Consider the following 21268-nt stretch of genomic DNA (forward strand, 5'->3'; position numbering starts at 1 on the left):
GGCGCGCAATGCCCGTTTATGAATCATATTGTGCATTATTGCTCAATCTGTTTGGTATAGTGGTGTTTGGTGTATTTTGGCTCAATCCATGTGGCAGAATGTGAATTTTTGCCTTAATCTGTGTGGCATAACGTGAATTTTGACTCAATCCGTGAACCATAGTGTGAATTTTGGCTCAGTCAGTGTGAATTTTTTTCTCATTCCATGTGGCATAATGTGTAAGAGTATAAAGGGGTTTGTACAGTATAAAGGGGTTACTATTGTGTTGCATGATTTGTCTAAGGTATATATGGGGTCCGGTATGATATGCTGGCGGTCGAAATACCGACGCCGGACTCCCGACCACTGCAATGCCGACAAGGGGGGGCTGTGGATCGCTCCCCCTTTTGGGTTCGCTGCACTCGCCAAGCAGAGGGCACGGTGCCTTGCTACCCTCGGCACACTATTTTATTCTGACTGGAGTGCCGCCTCACCCCACGCAAGTATCTTAGGACATCGGCATCCTGCGGGTGCACCTTTGGATATCTCCCTGCATTTTTCCTTTGTCAGCCCCCTGCTTTTTCCAGGCATATATAATTAGTTGAAAGTATTTACAAAAATAGAGACACACCCATGAGCAGACCACCCAACCAGAACACTGGTCACGCCCCCCACATTATTAGGTGCTGGCCACAACCCCTATTATTGCGCATAATAGGCCCTTGATCATTTTCAGCTCCAGGCCTATTTAGACCTTAATCTGGCCCTGCATGGGGGGAGAATGTTTTTAATCTGCACATGGGCAGATTAAAAACATTGAACATGTGCAAGGTCCCTGGGCGAATGGACACAGCGACTTGTATAGTCATGATCTGTTTGCACGGAGCAATGTGGGCCAGTGGCGAGTGTTTAGTGTTGCCCTTGGGAACGCCCAGCATTTTGATGGGTGTCTGCATGAAAATGCTGATCATTCCCATGGAATTGTGGGTTGGAGGAGGTGTGCCAGAGGTGGGCGGGATGTCAGCCACCTGCCCTGTCTTTGCCGGAAGCAGACAGATATGTCAGTCTCCATTCTCTTATATTTGCTTGGCCTAAAGAAATCATTTGCTAGGTTTGGGGTGATTACACAGCGCTCTGAGAATAACCCTTAGCAGCCTGCACTGATGGGGACAGTCCTGGTCCCCCTAATTTAGGCAGAAAAAAACAAAAGGGGAGTACTGGCGCTCTGGGGTTGGGGAAGTTTGGAGTAATTGTGGCTGATGCTTCAGTGCTGATAGCACTATGAGATGGCATCACTGGGAGCAAAAACTGTGGGCTGGGTGTTGGGGATGGCATCCAACGTTAGTGAGATTGGTGATTCCGGTTCGGAATGAGCCGGTGAGTTATGTTGCTGGGAGCTATAACTGTGGGCTGGGTGTTGTGGATTGTGTCCACCATTAGTGAGATGATTGTGGAGATGAGGGAATTGTCCCACGGTGAGGCGACACTCAAATCTGGCAGACTTGAGGTTGGGAGTTTGTCAGGGGTGTTCTTACATCAAAAGGGGCTTGGTATTGGTACCTCCGTTGTAAGGGCAGGAGTTAGTAACTGTTGTTGTGTGTAAATATAAAAATAGTAGTATCTTACCCAAAAGGTGTTAGTCGGCCAGCATGTACTCATTGAGGTTGGTTGGTCCGTGCAGTGGAGGTCAGAGGGGATGGGGAATGAGAGGGCTGGAGACTAGTGCTTTTGAATTAAGCACAATTTATTTACAAAGCTTGACAACGTATATAAGTATAGTAAAATACACTGTAATGAATTACCAGTGTGTGGTGGGGTGGCTGTCCCAAATGCGTTTTGTCCTACAAGAGGACTTTTTCAATGGTGGAGTGCCGGTGGGGCTGATACCTGCTTATAAGGGTAAACATAGAATTTGACGGCAGATAAGACGGCCCATCTAGTCTGCCCCTTTTTTTACCCTTCAGGTAATCTCAACCCTTTTTAATCCTTATTTCTTTGTAAGGATATTCATATGCCTATCCCAAGCATGTTTAAATTGTTCTACTGTCTTAGCCTCTACCACCTCTGATGGGAGGCTATTCCACTTATCCACTACCCTTTCTGTGAAGTAATTTTTTCTAACATTTCCCCTGAACCTACCTCCCTCCAGTTTCAGTGCATGTCCTCGTGTTCTATTACTACTTATCCTTTGAAGAAAATTTCCCTCCTGTACAATTACTATTACTAGGGTGCTGTCCTGTGTGAACTACCGAGCCGGGATCGTTACTTCCGGGTTCCACTGCGCATGCGCCGTGACCCGCCCTAGAGGGCAATATGCCCTCCTAGTGCTTGCTAAGTCACGCTGGATGGAGTGCGCATGCGTGGAGTCCGGGCACTAGAGATCAAACTGCGGCTCTAGTATGGAAAGTGCAGGCTGAGTTGAGGGGATGAATGTGCATGCTCGCGTCCAGGCACTGGAGCCCGAACTCTTGCTCCAGTGTGTTGCGTGATGCGGCATGCTGCGGGTGATTGCTTGAGGAGAGGTGTGTGTGGCTGTCACCAGGTTACCGCCCCTGATGGTGAGGAGTGGTGATGAGCCGTTTACGGGGGTGTGTAGCTGGATGAGACAATGACTGGCTGACATTAAGTAAAGCACAAAATGGTGGTTGGAACTAATAGTACCTTAGGGGCTATGTTTATTGGAACAGGTATGCTGAGTGCAACCTGGGAGTATGGAGGGGAGAGTTATAATGTGTGTTAAGGACGGGGTGAGCAGGGAAATGCAGTGAAATATGGTAAAATATGGAGTGCTATACAGTGGGTTACAGATGGGGTAAAAATGGAAATAATGAACAGGATTAAAAGGCAACAAATAATATAAATTAAAACAAATGAATATGAAATGAAATAAAATGGGCTAAACAGGAACAAAAAGAAAACAGCACACAGACACTATGGGTCCTGTTGCATCGTGGCTTTGAAGAAGTATATATAAATATGATAGTGTTACATGCACACAATCAATTAGTCTTTCAAAGGACGTCTGGAGCACAGATATTAGAAGCATATCTATCTGTTGTCGCTGGGTTTGCTGGTAGAAACAGAAGGATGCAGTTATTGGATTTTTCTCATGGGTCTATGTTGAGCCCTTGTGGGTTGAGGGTATGCATATTAAAGATCCATCTGCTCTCAACTCGATTGATCCTTTTGATATGATCACCTCCATGCCAGAAAGGTGTGACTTGGTCAATGGCAATGAATTTCAGTCCCTGGGGGTCGCTATTGTGTTCAAGTCTGAAATGTTCAGAGACGCTGTGTTGCTGTACTCCATTTTTAATGTTGCGGATACAGTATGTTCGCTGATCCTAACGTGCAGTTTGCGTATTGTACGACCTATTTACTGTTGTTTGCAGGGACACTAGGAGATAAATTGTGTTTTTGGTGTCACAAGAGAGTGTCTTGTTGATTATAAATTGCTCTTGTGTCTGATTGGATATAAATGTTTTGGTGGGTGCGGTTTGTCTGTACTGGAGGGTTTGGCAACCTTGGCATTTTCCACAGTGAAAAAAACCTTGGCTGACCCCTTGTCCCCCCCACCTGTTTTCCTATGTCTTTGGCTTTTCTGAACACAATGTCTGGTTTGTTGGGTAGAATGGTTTGTAGTTTTTCGTCTAGGTGTAAAATGTGCCAATGTTTGATCATGATGGATTTGACTTTTGGGGCCAGATCTGAGTATCCTGTGATGAAAAAGACCTTATTGTCTGTGTTGGGTCGCGGTTTATCTTTGTACGTGAGTAGTTTGCATCTAGGTTTTTGTCTTAAATCTTGGTAGGCTTGTTCTACTGCGGTTTTGTCATAGTGTTTGTCTATGAACTGTTGTTTGAGGTCCTGTCCTTGTTGTACATAGTCGGCTACGGTGGAACAATTGACTGCGTGGAACGCTGGAAATCCAGCTGGGATGGTGGTTGCTGTCTACCTGTTTGTGGAATGTTTTCGTGTATAGTTTTTTGTCTCTGATGCTGATTTCTAAATCGAGGAATTCTACTTTTGTGTGACTGAAAATGGTGGTAAATTTCAGATATTTGGTATTGTTGTTGATGTGTTGAAGGAAAGTGTGTAGCGAGGGGTCGTCCCGGCTCCATACAAAAAAAACACTTCATCTAAATAGCGTACCCATAGGACCAAATTCGCCTCCAGTTCTTCCCTGATGTTGATGTTCTCCCAGTGACTCATAAAGAGGTTGGCAAAACTGTGGGCGAATTTGGTCCCTATGGCGGTCCCGTGGCGTTGTAGGTAGAAGTCACCCTTGAACCACATGTAGTTGTGTTTTAAATGAATTTGATCCCTTGTAATATGAAGGACTTCTGTGCAGGTTCGAGTGTGGGGTTTTGATCCGGGAAGTATTGTATACTGTCTATACCTTGTCTGTGATCTATATAAGGAGGTGACATTGTATATAAGGAGGTGACATCGCTTGTTGCTAAGAAGTAGTGTTCCTGCCATTCTAATTGGCTCAGGATGTTGAGTACTTGTGTAGTGTCTCTAAGGAAGGCCCATTGTTGTACTAGATAGTTCTGTAGGAAACGATCAATGTATTGTGATAGTGGTGCAGTCAAACAGTCGATTCCTGATACAATGGGTCTACCTGGAGGTTTGGTGGGGTTCTTATAAATTTTAGGTAAATAATAGAAGACTGGTGTGACTGGGTTGGGTGTGTTGAGGAAAGTGTATTCGACTTTGGTGAGAATGCCTATTTGTTTTCCTTGATTGAGTAGCTCTGATAGTTCTTGTTTGAATTTTGGTAGGGGGTCGCTTTTGAGTTTTTCATAAGTTTTGGTGTCTCCCAATATGTTGTGTGCCTCTGTGATGTAATCTTGTCTGTCAAGGAGGACGATCCCTTCCCCCTTGTCTGCTGGTTTGATAACCAGTGTGGTGTTAGTGCTGGGGTCTTTCAAGACCTTAGTCTCGGCTTTCGTCATGTGCATTCTATTGTGCACGGGTGGGTTGAGTGCCTTAATGTCTTTAATGACTGCTTCCTCAAAAGTCTGGAGATGGTTCCCTTTCAGGTGGCTGGGGTTGAAGGGGGATGGAAGAGTTGTGTGTTGGAATTCGTTAATGGCAGTCTGTGTATTGGTTGTTGAGTTGGATCCCATAAAGTATTTTTTGGCGACTATCGAATGTCTTTATGACACATCCCCTCGCATGGTTGCGACGGGAAACAGCGGTGGTAGAGGGCAATGAGCAGTTCTCTCTGGGACTGTGAACTTCGCAGTTTACTGAGTCAACTAGAATCAGGGCCTTTTATGTTAAAAGTATTTGCAGACATAAAAGTCCCAAAATCACCCCCTTAATTTATATTTTATGGGAGTCTGGAGGGGTGGGGGGATACCAGGTGCACTGGCTGGAGACCAGAAATAGATATGGATGTAGTGTATAATTGTATGGATGTATGTAGGCGAGAGGCAGTGTTTGGATGTATGTACAGTGTATACTGTATGTATGAGGGTGGTTGACTAACGTTTTGCTTAGGGTGCCAAGAAGCCTTGCACCAGGCTTGTGTACACAGCAAACTGTCCCTTAAACTACATGTTGTGGCAGCAGCTGAAGTAATCCCATAATGCATACTCTCCAATATCTGAAGAGCAAAAACCGGTACAAATGCGGAAAGAGGGCGTGGCCATGGGTAAAGGGGGAATGGCCACACCACATTCCGATACTTACAATGGGCAGTTGGAGACCCAAAAAATGGTACACTACCTGCCAAAAAGGCACAGTTGGAGGGAATGAAAATGGGGGTAATTCAGACCAGACCAAAATAACTACTACTTTTTTCAACCCATCAATAGGTTAGCCCCCTTGCTGCCAGATTGAAATGCCACCCATGTCCATGGTCAGGGCTGCCGCTAGAAACCTTTTGGCCCGGGATGGCCCTGGATAGACAGCCCCCCCCCCAAAAAAAAATATATATTTTTTTTATTTGGAATTTGAATTTGGACAGCTGAGTTCTTGAGTCACCCAGACATTCTGCTTACTACTTCACGTGCCAGTTGACATTGGTTGCCATGGTAGTCCATTACACATTGTTATCATTTTCCATATTAATGGTAGATTAATTAAACAATTCAAGAAAAATGTCATATACATATATTCTTTTTTTTTCATGGTATTGCTGCTTTATCCTTCTTTCATAATCTTGATATTAAATGAATCTGTGATAATTAAACTGCATGAGAGAAGAAATGTCCGATGTTGTATAAATATACTTCTGTTAGCACAGATTATACAATCTGTGAATTTCAAAAATCAACTTGGTTAAGTTACCTGCTAAAATGCAATTTATATGAAAATTCTTATCAGACTAAATATAACCCACGTAATATAAATATTAAATCATAACATGGATAAACTCTAAAAAAAAACTATCTCTCCATAAACTATTTTATCACTGTCTAAAATTGACTAGCTGCATTTGATGTGATTTGTGATATTTTAATGGTTTTACAGTATTAAATAAACGCTTGTCTGCTCTTCTTCCTTTAGACATGTATATGTATGCAGTGCTGATCGGCTGTGTAGGCATCTTTAGTCTTCTCACTTTCCTTGTTATCCTTCTGTGTCAGACCATCTTTCACAAGAGACGCTCTAAAGGTAAGAAGAAAGACACGTTTCACTGTACACTTCACCAGTATGGAAATTACTTGTGAAACAACATACAGTTGTGCTCATTAGTTTAGCAGAATTTGTGATTTTCTGTCCATTTGTCAGAGAATATGAATGATAACTCACAAACTTTTCTTTCACTCATGGTTAGTGGTTGGGTGAAGCCATTTATTGCTAGTTGGCAAGCTGGCTGCTGGAGGGCATACTGCTCTGCTAAATTTTACAGCTGAATTCCTGAGTCACCCAGACAGGTTTACTCTTTTTAAATCATAATGACAATAAAAACTACCCAAATGACCCTGATCAAAAGTTTACATACTCCAGTTCTTAATACCATGTATTGCCCCCTTTAACATCAATGACAGCTTGCAGTTTTTTGTGGTAATTGTGGATGAGGCTCTTCATTTTCTCAGATGGTAAAGCTGCCCATTCTCCCCAGAGTGGCTCAATGGGGGTTATTCTAGTTCATTCTTTCTGACAAAATCCTTCTTAGATGGACAAAACCATGTGCACTGCAGGGGGGCAGATGTAACATGTGCAGATAGAATTAGATTTGGGTGAGTTATTTTGTTTCTGTGCAGGAAAAATACTGACTGCTTTATTTTACACTGCAATGTAGATCTCACTTTGAAGAAAAACCCCACCCAAATCTAATTCTCTCTGCACAAGTTACATCTTTCCCACCCGCAGTGCACATGGTTTTGTCCATCTAAGAAGGATTTTGTCAGAAAGAATGAACTAGAATAACCCCCAATGTTATTGAAGTCAGGAGACTGAAATGGCCACTCCATAATCTTCACTTTATTCTGCTGTAGCCAATGACAGGTCAACTTGGCCTTGTGTTTTTGGTCATTGTCATGTTGGAATGTTCAATTACATCCTATGCGCAGCTTCCGGGCTGATGAGTGCAAATTTCATTTTGCCATACATTTTGACCAAGTTTCCAGTGCCTTTGTAGCAAAACATCAGTGATCCACCACCGTGTTTCACAGTAGGAATGGTGTACCTTTCATCATAGGCCTTGTTGACTACTCTCTAAGGTGTAGATTTATTAAGCTCGGTGAAGTGATAAACTCTCTGGTTTATATCACCGGGCCAATCAGCTCTTACCTGTCATTTTTCAAACCAAAGTCCTGCTCGCACTGTCACCTTTTGGCGACAGGCCTCGATATGGCATCACCACTGACCTTCTCTGAGTGAAAGCTTCATGGGATGCCCATTTACGCACGTTTGCGTAACCGGCAGCATCTGCTGACCTGCTGCCATCGACACTAGTGACTGAAACAGTCGAAGAGCTCTGGGTAGCATCCTTCACTGACACTGTTTTACCTCAGAGTGAGGGACCAGGAGCACTTACGCAAATTCTGACTGCCTACACTATTTACTTAGCTTAAGTTTATTCACAAAACATAGTTACGGTAGTTTAAATGCATACATCAGTACTATATGCATATAAAGTACTGGGATCGCATCGCATGGCACGGATCGCACGGCACTAAAACGGGACATGCGATGCGATTTCCTTCCATAAGCGTGCGTAGCTAAATTGGGTGCCCAACTAACACATAAGTACCAAAGTTCCCAAGGCTCAGTGAAGCGAAAGTCAAGGAGGGCATTTTTGTTGGACGACAAATACGAAATCTCTTCAAGGACAAAGATTTTGATAGTACAGTATCTTCAGTAGAGAAGAACGATTGGAACGATTTTCTACTAGTAGCACAAAACTTTTTGGAAAATAAGATCTACGTTGAACCGGTTGAAGGTATGATTCCCTCATATCAGACACTTGGGTCCAGTGCACTCTGAGCAACTTGGCAGCACGCGGCTCACTTCTCTGCACTCTTGCGCATGACATCTAATCAGAGATCATTTGCTGCAGCTTAACTGTGATCAAAGGCTCCCCTGCCCCCTTCCCTGCACAAGCAGGACAGTTTCCAGCTAGCAGTGCTGAAATATAGTTATAATGATAATAATAATTATAATGTTTATAGAGAGAGTGAAACAAATAGAGTGCTGCCAATAAGTCAGCCGTTGAAACTGAACCTGTCGACGAGTGTGTAGCACAGATACTGTACTGTATGTCTGGGAACGACACTGTCAATCCTGCAGCACATCCGATATATCTGCTGATATATTAGTGCATCGTTCTGTGTGTATTGTCCGCATATATACATTTGCTGCAGCGGCCTCTGATGACTTACATCACAACTGGGGAGGCACATGTAAATGCATGCACATCAAGTACATCACATTGGTCCAACGAGAATATGCACTTACCAATTGTCAGAGTATTCAAGGGAATGGGGAATTGGGATCCTTTTGCACTGGTTGGTACTTACTGTATCCAGAAATAACCCCACTTGTTATTTTATATTATCCTGTATTTAGTTATTAGGTTTTAGGGGTGCTGCCAAGGATAATGGTATAATGCAATAAAGAAGGAAAGAGAAAGATTGTTCTGGTTGGTGCGGTAATATCCGCGTGCGTTCGTGCCGCCGATGTTTTGTGTCTGCGCATGTGCAGAGGCGTCTCTGCGCATGTGCGAGCGGGACGCATGGCCACATTCCGCATGAAATGTGTACACTATGAACAGGGGTTGGAGAGGGGTGTGAAGGGCTGTTTGGGCTCATTACCATATGTTTACACCCCGCGTTTCATGGGCGTTCCCATGCAAACGCTGGGTGTACGTATGGTAATGCGGCCGTGACGCACGTGTAGGGGGCGGACATATGACATCGCCGGATGTCAGCTGCCCGCCCAGATCCCTGCTTTTGCACGGAGAAATGCCCGTGTTGTCTGAGGTTGCGGGAGCTGCCTGGCCACTCGGTCCTGCAATCGATGGTCTGCGACCATCGAATGATGGGGGAGGTTCCCTGAGATGGAGGAGGTGTATTTATGAGAAATACACGTGCGGTCCATTCGGACAGCTTCTTACCGCGTACGGACGGAGTTGGCGATCCGTATGGAAGGCGGGGTTTAGGACGCACGGTGCTGGCCGCATATTCGGATCCGGCCGCACCGATCAGAATAAGGGCCTTTGTTGGTGCACTGGTGAAGAGAAATCATTAATTAAAACATATCTTTTATTATGTTTCAATAAAAATAATTGTGTTATGTTACGTGAAATATTATAACTTTTATTAAATTAAGTATAAAATTATAGATATCAGGCTGTGTGTGTTTTTGTTTGTATAGTTGTTATGATGGTTTATTGATCAAATGCAAATATATGCATATATAAGCAAGGACCACTAGGATATGGGACTATCACTCAAATCCGCACTCTTTATATATTTCTATAGAGTTCAGCAGAAGCTCTTTATTTTCGTATACATATGATTTAGAATGCTGGGTTTTTTTTCACTATTTTTACTGTTATGGAACTACAAGTCTCAGCTGGCCCTTTGATGCCCTGCATGCTGGGACTTGTGGTTCACCAAGTCCCTGCATGCGGTGCAGGCTTGCTGGGACTCATAGTTCCACAACAATACACAAAAGTTTGTTCTATTTTTTACAAAAACATCAGCCTGGTGCCAACCGCACAGGGACACCAGGGACAGCCCCTGGCTTCAGCCTGCGCAGGTAAATTCTGGAGGGAGGGACCCCACAATGAAGGGGCCCTCACTTCCCCAGGATCCCTGCCCAGGATGATCGTGAAGGGGGTGAATTCTTTGGCCTGGGGGACTTGTATAAAAGTCTACCCCTGGCTGTGGCATCTCCCTGCTGGCTGGTTGGGCCCGGTGCTGGTTCTTGAAATACAGGGGACCCCTACTCGATTTGTCCCCCCATATTTTTGGAACCAGGACTGGCCATTGAGCCTGGTGCTGGTTTTAAAAAAATCCACGGGACCCCTATACTAAATTATTTTTTTAAACCAAGACAATGGGGGGAATTTACTAAGATGTGTATTCTACTTCACATGTGATGTTGCTATAGGCAACCAATCAGAATCTACTTCCTATTTATTTAGCACCCTCTAGAAGATCGTAGACAGGATCTGATTGGTTACCCATAGCAATAGAATACACATCTTAGTAAATTCCCAACCAATAAACTTGATAAAATTGTCTTATTAAATTCTCATTATTTATTCTGTGTCTTGTGTACTGGATTGTCATTTAAACTTTGGACCCTTTAGCACAGGGCTGGGCAACACCGTCCCTCCAGATGTTGATGAACTACACATCCCAGCATGCCTTGCATCAGTTTCAGCATGGCCACATATCAAAACTAATGCAAAGCATCCTGGGATGTGTAGTTCACTAACATCTGGAGGGCCGGTGTTGCCCAGCCCTGCTTTAGCAATTCACTTTCTCAACTACCTACAGATTACAAACCATTCCTGTATTGTGACCGTTACTTTTAACAGTGCAGCTAAGTAAATATTGTACACACATACCTAGCATTCAATGTTCAGTCTTTGCCATACATAATATTTAGTTTTTACATATTATGCAGCTCTGCTCAAGAACAGAGAAGAGGTGATGAAGGGATTTGGCACAGAGAGTAGTGGCACAACACACTGCATGGTAATGATTCCACAGATCTATTCCTCCTGAATTTACATTATGCTTCCATTACCAATTTCTAATGCACTTTACATCTGAAAATATCTAGAAAGAGACCCATCATGATCTCCTTAATTCATCACAGTACACTGACAAACATCATTCTAAAACATATTTTCTATGTAACAGAATGTGTTGGAATATGTTATTTTGGTTCAGAGGTGCCAAGGACATGGCCAGACTTTTCCATACTTTTTGTAACGGCCCAGTTGGGTCATGAGTATATTACAAATCGGGCAGGAAGAGCGGAAGATGTCTGCTGTTTAGTGGCAGCAGCCTCTTTCTCCAGCCCAAGCACGCTGTGGAATGAAAGCCCAGCAGGAGACCTCTTTCCCCCTACATGATGTGAAATCTGCCACTGGCCTACTATATGTCTGTCAATGTCAGTGGGCAAGCAAGATATAGCAGGGTTGCCGACCCTCCCGGAATTTGCGGGAGTCTCCCGAAAATCGGGTCCTTCCTCCCGGCCCCCGGAAGGGTGGGCAACCCTCCCGGAATCAGGGGGACCCCCACTGAGCCCCCCGATCACGGCATTTATATGCCGCAATCCGCGGGTCTCAGGGGAGGGGGCGGAGCTAAAACGGCACAATCGTGACGTTTTTGCCCCGCCCCCTCCATGGATAACTGTTATTTCGACTATTTGTTGTAATGGGGCGGGGCTTAATGACATCACAGTTAAGCCCCGCCCCCAAAGCGCGTACTGCAAGATTCCTCTCCGGGCTTCTCCCGGAGAGGATTTTTTGAAAGTCGGCAACCCTGAGATATAGTTCAAGGGGGCAATCTTCCCCAGATCAAGCCCTGGCTTAGTTGTGCATGGTCAACACTCAGTATATATTCAGGCCATAATTGTTTTGTGTGAATTTCAGATTAGCTTTGAGCCTTGGTGCATTTGGATACATTTAGCCAAGGGAGGCCTGCTTTAAAAGGGTGATGCATGCATTTCTTCATACCTTTCAACATATGAAATAGTGGAGTAGGGGCTGTCAGCGCATGTCATAGTCACATGCCTGAAAAAGGGGTGTGGCCTTATGGGAGTCCATCTGCACATCCGCTGGAGATCGTTGTTCCTGTGTGGTATGCTGGGAGGGATCAGATCGAATACCTGTTAGCTAGGAATGCAGAAGCCCATACGGTCAGCAATGTAATCATTTACCCTCTGCGCTGGAGCTCTGGTGCCTAGGAAAATGCATTAAAAAAACAGGGTTTTTACCACATCTTTGCTTTAGAACATCCTGCCCACACTTCCCTATTTTACTGCTACATGGAACAGGCACTTGGCGTAAGAGCATGCACTAGACTAGATGAGTATATTCCCTTAGGTTTTTTTCATTGTTAGTGCTCCCAGAGTTTTTGGTACTAATGTAATGGCAGTCATTTCTCAGGAAGATGCACCCATTTTCTTCACTCCAGAGGTGCGCACACACAGCATTACCAGAGGTGCTGAGTTGCCACAACAGGCTCTCCTTGAACTGGTGGCTCCAGTGACCAATGTTTATCAACCTGAACCCTCAAGTTTTTGCAACGTCATGTGGAAGCAAGTTGGATACTTACTGACCCCAGCTAAATAGATTAACCCTACTGTGCATCCACAGAACTTAACCTGTTGTACTTGAGTTGAGATATTTTAAGAAAAGTTGCCTATCTTTACCCCGCTCACCATTCAGTTCTGTACCAGTGAAACCTGGCATCAGAATGTCACAGCCCATCGTCTATGACTGACACCTACGCAAGGACATCTTGCTAATTCCAGATGTACCCCTGTGGACTCTGACTAACACTGGGTAATTATAATCTATTGCTGGGCATTTAACCAGAATTTTTCATTCCCAACCACTATGCATGATTCACAGTGGTCTTCAGTGTACCGTCTGAGCAATAGAGGCACTTCCATAATCAATGCGGCTATAAATATCCATTGGGAGCGCAAGCATTCTGGATAGGGGAATTTTCCGGTTTTTGGAATATATTTTTGTAGCCATACTTACCTGTCCCCTGATGGTGTCCGGTGGTCCCTCGGCGTCCGCGCAGTCCCCGGGCGTCCACAGCAGGCCTCCGGCATCTTCTCCTGGTCTCCAGCGGTCCCAGGAATGCATTGCGCGAGTGTGCGCGCGCACCGGTGACGTCACCGGTGACGCAACCTGTATTGCCTTTTTTATGCATGTTCATGAACAAATCGTTTTTAGGAATACCTATATTTCTGTTAGTTTTACTAATAAATAAAAAAAAAATTGTTTGGTGGGGATCACCTTGGCGCTTCACTTCCAGACAGCTGCCTCACTATACTGTGGGTAGGATCCCTGAACTCACGAAAACAGAGTCAAGGAGATGAGTAGGTATAGTGGGTGGTGCAGTCTGGATGCAGCCCTGAGTGTCCAGACTGATCTACACTTAGGAAGTCTGGACCGGTCTCTCTCCATCTAGCCCTTCGTGATTAATGGATCCCTCCATATACAGGATGCGCCGGCATATGACAGGACTCCATGATTACACACTCCGGTGTACGGGATGCAGGCTCTACACGCATGGGAGGACGCAGGCTCTCACTCTCCGGCACGCACGTTTCCAAGCTCAGAGGAGGAAGCAGTAACAGCAGGGGTCAGGGGATGCTGCCCTGCTGTGTGGCTGTGCACGCTGTCACTCAGTGTAGTGACAGCGAATAGGGACGCTGGGGCTACCCTGTGCTAGCTAGGGTGGCTGCAGGGACACAAGGCAGCCCGTGGGCTCCTTACTGGTGGGGAAACTATGAAGACAGGATGCTGAGCGCTCCTTTCCAACAAAAGTGAGGTGTGTGTTTGTGTGTAATAAAGTTATACTTTTCTGTGTGTGTGTTTTACTTTAACATTCTTTTTACAGGTGGACTACAAGGCCCATTAATGCCCCGCATGCTGGGACTTGTGGTTCTCCAAGTCCCAGCATGCGGGGGAGGTCTGCTGGCACTTGTAGTTCACCTGCATAAAGCAATGTTAGGAATGTGGGATTTAACACTATCAGGCCGGCGTCCACTGGCCACGGATGCTGGTGATACCCAGAGTAACTGGACATGAGGGGTGACATTTAATAGGATGCGAAAATGTGATTTTTGCGATTTTTCCCGAATTTGCATATTTAATGAGATGCGAAAAACAGCAAAAATCGTGTTTTTTGCTGCGAAATCGCACATTCTGAAAGTGTGATTTTTAGTCCTGCCCTCGCATCCAGATGTTTTCCCATTGAAAAGTATACAATTTGCATATTTAATTAGATGCAAAATCAGGAAAATGTGTCTAAAATTCGTCACATATGTAGACCAGGTTCTGACAGGCGAATTGGCCAAAATCCTGAACAGATCAGCGATCTGAGCATGGTCCTGTGCAAAAAAATGTGTAAAAGTGTTTTTTTTATTTTTTTCAAATGGCGTGGGGTCCCCCCTCCTGAGCAAAACCAGCCCCGGGCTTATTGAGCCGTCCCTGGTTCCCAAAAACGGGGGGGCAAAAAGCAAGGTTCCCCTGTATTTCTGAAACCAGGCTCGGAGCCCTGGAGCGGTCCTTGTCCTATCAGGCCGGCGTCCACTCGCCACAAACGCCAGTGACAGCCCTGGGCTTCAGCCCTGGACGAGTGAAACCTGGGGGGGACCCCTTTATTGGGGAGGGTCCCCACTCCTCCAGGTACCCAGTCCAAGACTGACCAGCCACGGTGCTCATGTTTCGGCCGGGGGACCTTATGTAAAAAGTGTCCCCCGGCTGTGGCATGACACCGTGCCAAGCCCGGTGCTGGTCTCAAAATACGGGGGATCACCAGATTTTTTGTCCCCCCATATTTTTGGAACCAGGACCGGTCCAAGAGTCCAGGGCTGGTTTCAGAAATACGGGGGACCCCTATGCTTTTTGTCCCCCGTATTTTTGGAACCAGGTCCGGCTCAATGAGCCTGGGGCTGGTTATGCTCAGGAGGGGGACCCCACGCCATTTAAAAAAAAAAAAAACACTTTTACACATTTTTTTACACAGGACCATGCACAGACCGCAATGATCAGAATGTGCGATTTCGCTGCAAAATCTGCGTTTTTTGTCATTTTTCACATCTCATTAAATATGCAATTTTGGGGAAAAGTGCAATTTCGGCCGTTTTGGGCGGAAAAAAATAGCAAAAATCCATTTTTCGCATATCTTTAAATGTCACCCTCAGTGTGTGAAAATTGAATTTTTATGATGTTTTTATGGAAAAACATTGTGACAAACAATCAGTTTTGGTTGTACAGTACAGTATGTATTACAGCTGAGCTACTCCACTAAAGAAAAAAGAGAAATACAGTATGTCCACAGGATGACTGCAAGCCACAACATAAGTTTGGTTGCAAAACGGCATGCCTGACTCCATCCCATCATTCTGCTATGTAGGCTGCAGATGCAGTTAACAATGCTTTCCTTAAAATATATATTTAAAATAATGTATATTTTCAACTACCCATATGATAGCCTCTGCTGACCATAGAGGTAATATTAGACTTTCAATACTATTATTGTGTAAATAGTTAATCCAAAATTAGAACATAATATTTTGTTATGAACTCTAAACTGCATACACTAATAATTATATTAGTGCTGTCTTGAGTATAATTAGGTAGCTGCACTAATTTCCCAAACGTCTCAATGTCACATCCTTATTTTACCGCAGCATTTCTTTGATGTTTAACTATTTTTCTTAGAATAGTTGGTACTTATGTAGTATCTGGGCTGCCGATTTCTAAATCGGGTCGGATCGGCAGATCGCATCGCATCGCATGCGACCATGCGATTCGATGCGATGCGATGCGATGCGATGACCCGATTTTTCCATAGGAATCAATGTTAAAATGGACTGAGTCCATTTTAACATGGAATTCAATGGGAAAAATGGGTCCTTTTCATACCCCTACTATCCAAGTGGGCATGGAGTTGGATATAAACCTGTGGCGAGCGTAGCGAGCCACCGAGCCCGAAGCGTGGCGAGCGAAGCGAGCCCCGCGAGGGGACGAATACCGTCCCCTCGCGGGGCTCGCTTCGCTCGCCACGCTTCGGGCTCGGTGGCTCGCTACGCTCGCCACAGGTTTATATCCAACTCCATGCCCACTTGGATAGTAGGGGTATGAAAAGGACCCCTTTTTCCATAGGAATCATTTTAACATTGATTCCTATGGAAAAATCGGGTCATCGCATCCGATATCGGATGCGATGCGATGCGATGCGATATCGCATCGCATCGCATCTGATTGTATGCCTTAACTTAAGGCATACAATCAAAAAATCGGCAGCCCAGATACTACATAAGTACCGAATAGTTTCTTTAATCCACTGCACAATGATTTCTTGAAATGCAGGAAATCACACCACAAAGTCTTCTAAATATTATACAACATGAAGCGATATGTAATTATGTCCCTTTTGAGAGTGTGAGCAAGTGGTATAATTATTTCGCACACACTACATGACATGGGGCGGGAAAGTTGAGTGGAGGACAACAGCACAAAGCTGCATGTAATGTTCTACCTCCTCCTCCTCTATATTCTGGCAGGGCTCCAGGCTGGTTTTTAGGTTTCAAGTGGCCTCAGAGTAGCTGGACATGAGGGGTGACATTTAATAGGATGCGAAAATTTGATTTTTGTGATTTTTTTCACCAAAAAACGGTCGAAATCGCACTTTTCCCCGAATTCGTATATTTAATGAGATGCGAAAAACGGCAAAAAACACTTTTTTTGCTGCGGAATCGCACATTCTGAAAGTGCGATTTTTAGTCCTGCCAGAACTCGCATACAGATGTTTTCTGATTGAAAAGTATACAATTCGCATATTTAATGAGATGCGAAATTAGGAAAATGTGTCTAAAATTCGCCAAATATGTTGGCCAGGTTCTGACAGGCGAATTGGCCAAAAACCCTGCACAGATCAACGATCGCACCATTATCGCACTTTTTCCCCAGAACACGCACCTCATTAAATATGCAAATTTGCGGCAAAAAATGCGATTTTTAAAAGTGTGATAATTTGTGAATTTGAAAGTGTCTAAAAATCACATTTTAATTAAATGTTACCCGAGGCATCAGATAACATAACTTTTCTGCAACAAAATAGATGGATGTATCATGTTAATTAGGCATTCCCTTTGGTTAAAATCCCGCAAACATATATTTAGTTTATATCCGTTTAATGCAGCTCATTTCCTTATAAGTATACAGTATAATAAAAGGTTTTAGTGCTGTAAATACATATATAATATAGAGATAGGCTATATCTGCACAGTTTTACTTAACTCTAATAATATATGCTCATGTAAAATTAATTTGTTGATAGTAGGTCTTGTCTACTGACTGTATAGTCCTGAAAATAAGCCCATTTTTTTTTTAAATGGAGATGTTGCTGAGGCATTTAGTTCAACAAGTGATCTGCTTTAATCTAATATTAAGCATATCTGCTATATGTTTTGTTACATTGTTATTGAAGATGTTAAAACGCAGCACTCACAACTTTAAATTACTTGCTTTTATGCTTTACTGAAGCTATGGGGTTATTCAGATCTGATCGCTGTTGTGTGAATTTGCGCAGCGACCAATTATCAATCAACTGCACATGTCTATGTATCATATCACCCATGCGCGAGGCTAAACTGATCAAATCCAGTGTCTTTTTTTAAATTACTAGCAAGTAAGCATTATAAGCAAGTTGATTGAAAGGAATCATTATTTGTGGGTGGTTACCGGTGGTTTTCTGGGAGTGTCAGAAAAAAACTCAGGCCCCGATTGAACAGTTCCAAAAAGCAATTTGATTGAATGGCTAGACTTATATGGCAGCAGAAGGCAGCACAGCTGGACTTATATGGCAAACTTATACAGTAGCACAGTTCAGCACCACAAGACTTATACGGCAGACTTATAAGGCAGCACCGTTGGAATGGAATGACATTGGCAGCACAGGACACCACCTTTGGACTTACACGGAAAATTTATATGGCAGCACTGCTGGACTTATATGCCACACATGGCAGAATCCTGGAATTTTATGGCACACATGGCAGCAACCCTGCATGCATACAGCACACTTGGCACCCCTGCAGTAAAAAACTTTTTACCTTTTAATATTTTTTTATTTTTAATAAAACAGCCTCTGAGTGGTCCCCCACAGCAGCCCCATTAGTAGTGACCCTTTTCAGCCCCCTTGGTAGTGCCTCACCCATTAGTAGCAGACAGCATGGAAACCAGTAAAATGGCACCAAGGATTGAACAGCAGCGAGCCGCCTTGGATCATGTAAGTTCAGAGGGGGTTCGGTTACCCGAACTGAACCTGCTCATCTCTAGTTCTTAGTATACCAGAACCGTGTCCTGGCCATTTTGGGATGAAGCAGTGGCTGATTGTGGGACACAGGAGTGTGCCAATGCAGCAATAGCTTTTGCGTGCTGGGCTCACCTCAAGGTGCAGATTCGGTGCAGGTACAGTGTAGGAACTGTAGCAGATTCACAGTGGTTTCAATAACTTTGCAAAGGTTTTGCTCTGAAAGCAGTTTCACAATGCCCGGTACTTGTGTATTATCACGGCGCCCCCGATTTCCATCGCAGGGCATTGTACAACCACAAAATCACATTGCATCGCATGCCATGCCATATGATCGCATGCGATGCGATGCGATTATACCCGATTTTTAATTGTACAGGCACACAGACCCTCGCGGGTTCGCTGCGCTCGCCACACTTCGGGTTGGCGTTGATAGTGGAGTGGCGTTAACAATGGGGGGGGGGGGCATTTAACATTGTCATTACCCATCAGGGTGGGGATACAATTAAAAATCGGGTCTGGGTGGGCATTTAACATTGAAATCGCGTTGCATTGCATGCCATTATAATGGCATGCGATGCGACGCGATATTAAAATTGTACACTCATCCTGGGAAAAGCCTCAAATCAGGTCCATCGCATGCCATCGCATACCTTAATTAGTGGTATGCGATGCGACGCGACGGGCGCCGTGATAATACACAAGTACCCAATGCCCTTGACATGTTTCTCTATTATGCGGTTTTCTCAGAAGGTTTGTGAGACCATTATCTGATTCAGATATTTATGCATGTAGATAGCCAGAGGCTTCTATTAAAGTGTATTAAAGTATATATATATATATATATATATATATATATATATATATATATATATATATATATATATATCCAGACAGGGAACCGGCACTCACTGCATATAAGTAGAAACGTTCCTGGTGCCTTCCGTACAGCGTGCTTGAAACAGAACAAACACTCCCATGTATTCTGTAGATGCGGCGGCACTCAGTCAAATAAACCACGATACAGATGCCTTTGGACGCCAACGTTTCAATACTTTTTATAGTATTTTCGTCAGGGCAGCAATACAAAATATCAAAACACTCACCTCCTCTTGTAGTGCTCCCCTTCACCAAACTTCCTCCTGGCGCCGGAAACGGAGCCCCGTCACACACGCGCTCAGGAGGCACACCCCGTGCATTACAAAGGACACCATTTTGCTTAAGGGAAAAATACAATATATATGTTAATATGGTACTGGCAAATATACAAGTCATGCCACAATATATAACAAGCCGATTATGGATACATTAGAGCACTTCAAAGGAAACATTGCAACCCCATAGTTCCATTAAGATCAGATGGTCTTAATGCATTTAACAAGAAGATCCATTTCGCCTCTTTTTGTAGTAGGATATTTGATCTGTTGCCACCACGACTTAATGGGGGGACATGGGCCACCACCATATGCTTAAATGCTGTGGGCGAATGTCCCATTTCAGCATAATGTCTGGCTACTGGCTGATTGCTAGTTCCAGCCAGGATGGCAGCCCGTATCGCCATCCTATGCTGTGCCATCCTGACTTTGAACTGGCAGTCAGTCTTGCCTACGTATGGTTTACCACACGGGCAAAAAAGAACATAAACCACGAACATGGAGGCACAACCCAGGCGGTAATGGATCTTAAAAGTTTTGGTCTCAGTGGGGTGTTTAATGGAACTGCCTGTCATCATGTACCCGCATGTTACACACCCCGTGCACTTAAAACAACCGGGCTTGGCAGTGCCCCAAAAGGGAGTGGATAGTTGTTTCCCCAAATTGGTAACATCTGCATGGACCACATAATCCCTCAGGTTTTTGCCATTTGAGTAGCTGGTCATAATCTTCTTATTTTTTGTGGGCTCCTAGAGCTGGTACTGACCCGCAACTATTTTTATTATGATGGGGGTTATTACCTTCAATTGTCGGGGTGTGCTATGGGGGCGTCGGTGGCCCCTGCGTATGCCAACGCTTATATGATTGCGGTTGAACAAGAAATTTTTTTCACTTCACGCAATGTACGGGAGAATGTTGTTTACTACTCCCGTTACATTGATGATATGATATTGCTGTGGAGGGGTGAGAAATGTTTGTTGGAAAGGGTGATCAATGACCAAAATACTAGTGACAGCCCTGTCAAGCTTACTAGTAATATATCTAATACAACCATTGATTTTTTGGATGTAAGAATCAAGCTTGAGGGGTCTGTGATTAGAACTACTCTATTAAATGGAGAGTGATAAAAAGCCAGCCAATCAGCTTCTACCTGCCATGTGTTTGAAATATGTCTGACAGGATCTGATTGGTTGGTTGTTTTTCACTCTCCATTTTATCACTTTTGAAGCTTAGTGCATCTTGCCCCAAGGCCCAAAATTCCTGAATCAGCTTCTGATTCCATACTGTTCCACACAATTAATGAGATCTACTGTGTATATTAAGGATTTTTAGCAGTACCTAAAATCTTAAAGTGGTCCTATAGTGGTGGGGGAGCTTAGCTATAAACTGAAAACACGATTGAGAGAACCATGACAGAGATTGAGGGGCAGATTTATTAAGCTTGGAGAAGAGATAAACTGGAGATAAAGTGGAGAAAAGGTAAAAGGAGATAACGCTCCAGCCAATCAACTCCCAACTGTCTTTTTCAAACACAGCTGATTGGCTGGTGCTTTATCTCCTTTTACTTTTTCTCCACTTTATCTCCAGTTTATCTCTTCTCCAAGCTTAATAAATCTGCCCCTAAGTCCATGTGGACACACACGCTTTTCT

At 44.1% G+C, this 21268-nt stretch overlaps 1 protein-coding gene across 2 annotated transcripts in view; it reads left to right on the forward strand.

Moving 5' to 3' along the window:
• VSTM4 (V-set and transmembrane domain containing 4) overlaps nt 1-21268 on the forward strand; it is an 89976-nt gene that overhangs the window by 29016 nt on the left and 39692 nt on the right. For both annotated transcript variants that reach the window (XM_083146093.1, XM_083146094.1), the window contains exon 4: nt 6499-6606. In XM_083146093.1, the coding sequence (XP_083002219.1) occupies nt 6499-6606 (108 nt within the window). The remainder of the gene's footprint in view (nt 1-6498; nt 6607-21268) is intronic.

Source organism: Crinia signifera, chromosome 6 (assembly GCF_055691185.1).
Source record: "Crinia signifera chromosome 6, ASM5569118v1, whole genome shotgun sequence".
NCBI lineage: Eukaryota > Metazoa > Chordata > Amphibia > Anura > Myobatrachidae > Crinia > Crinia signifera.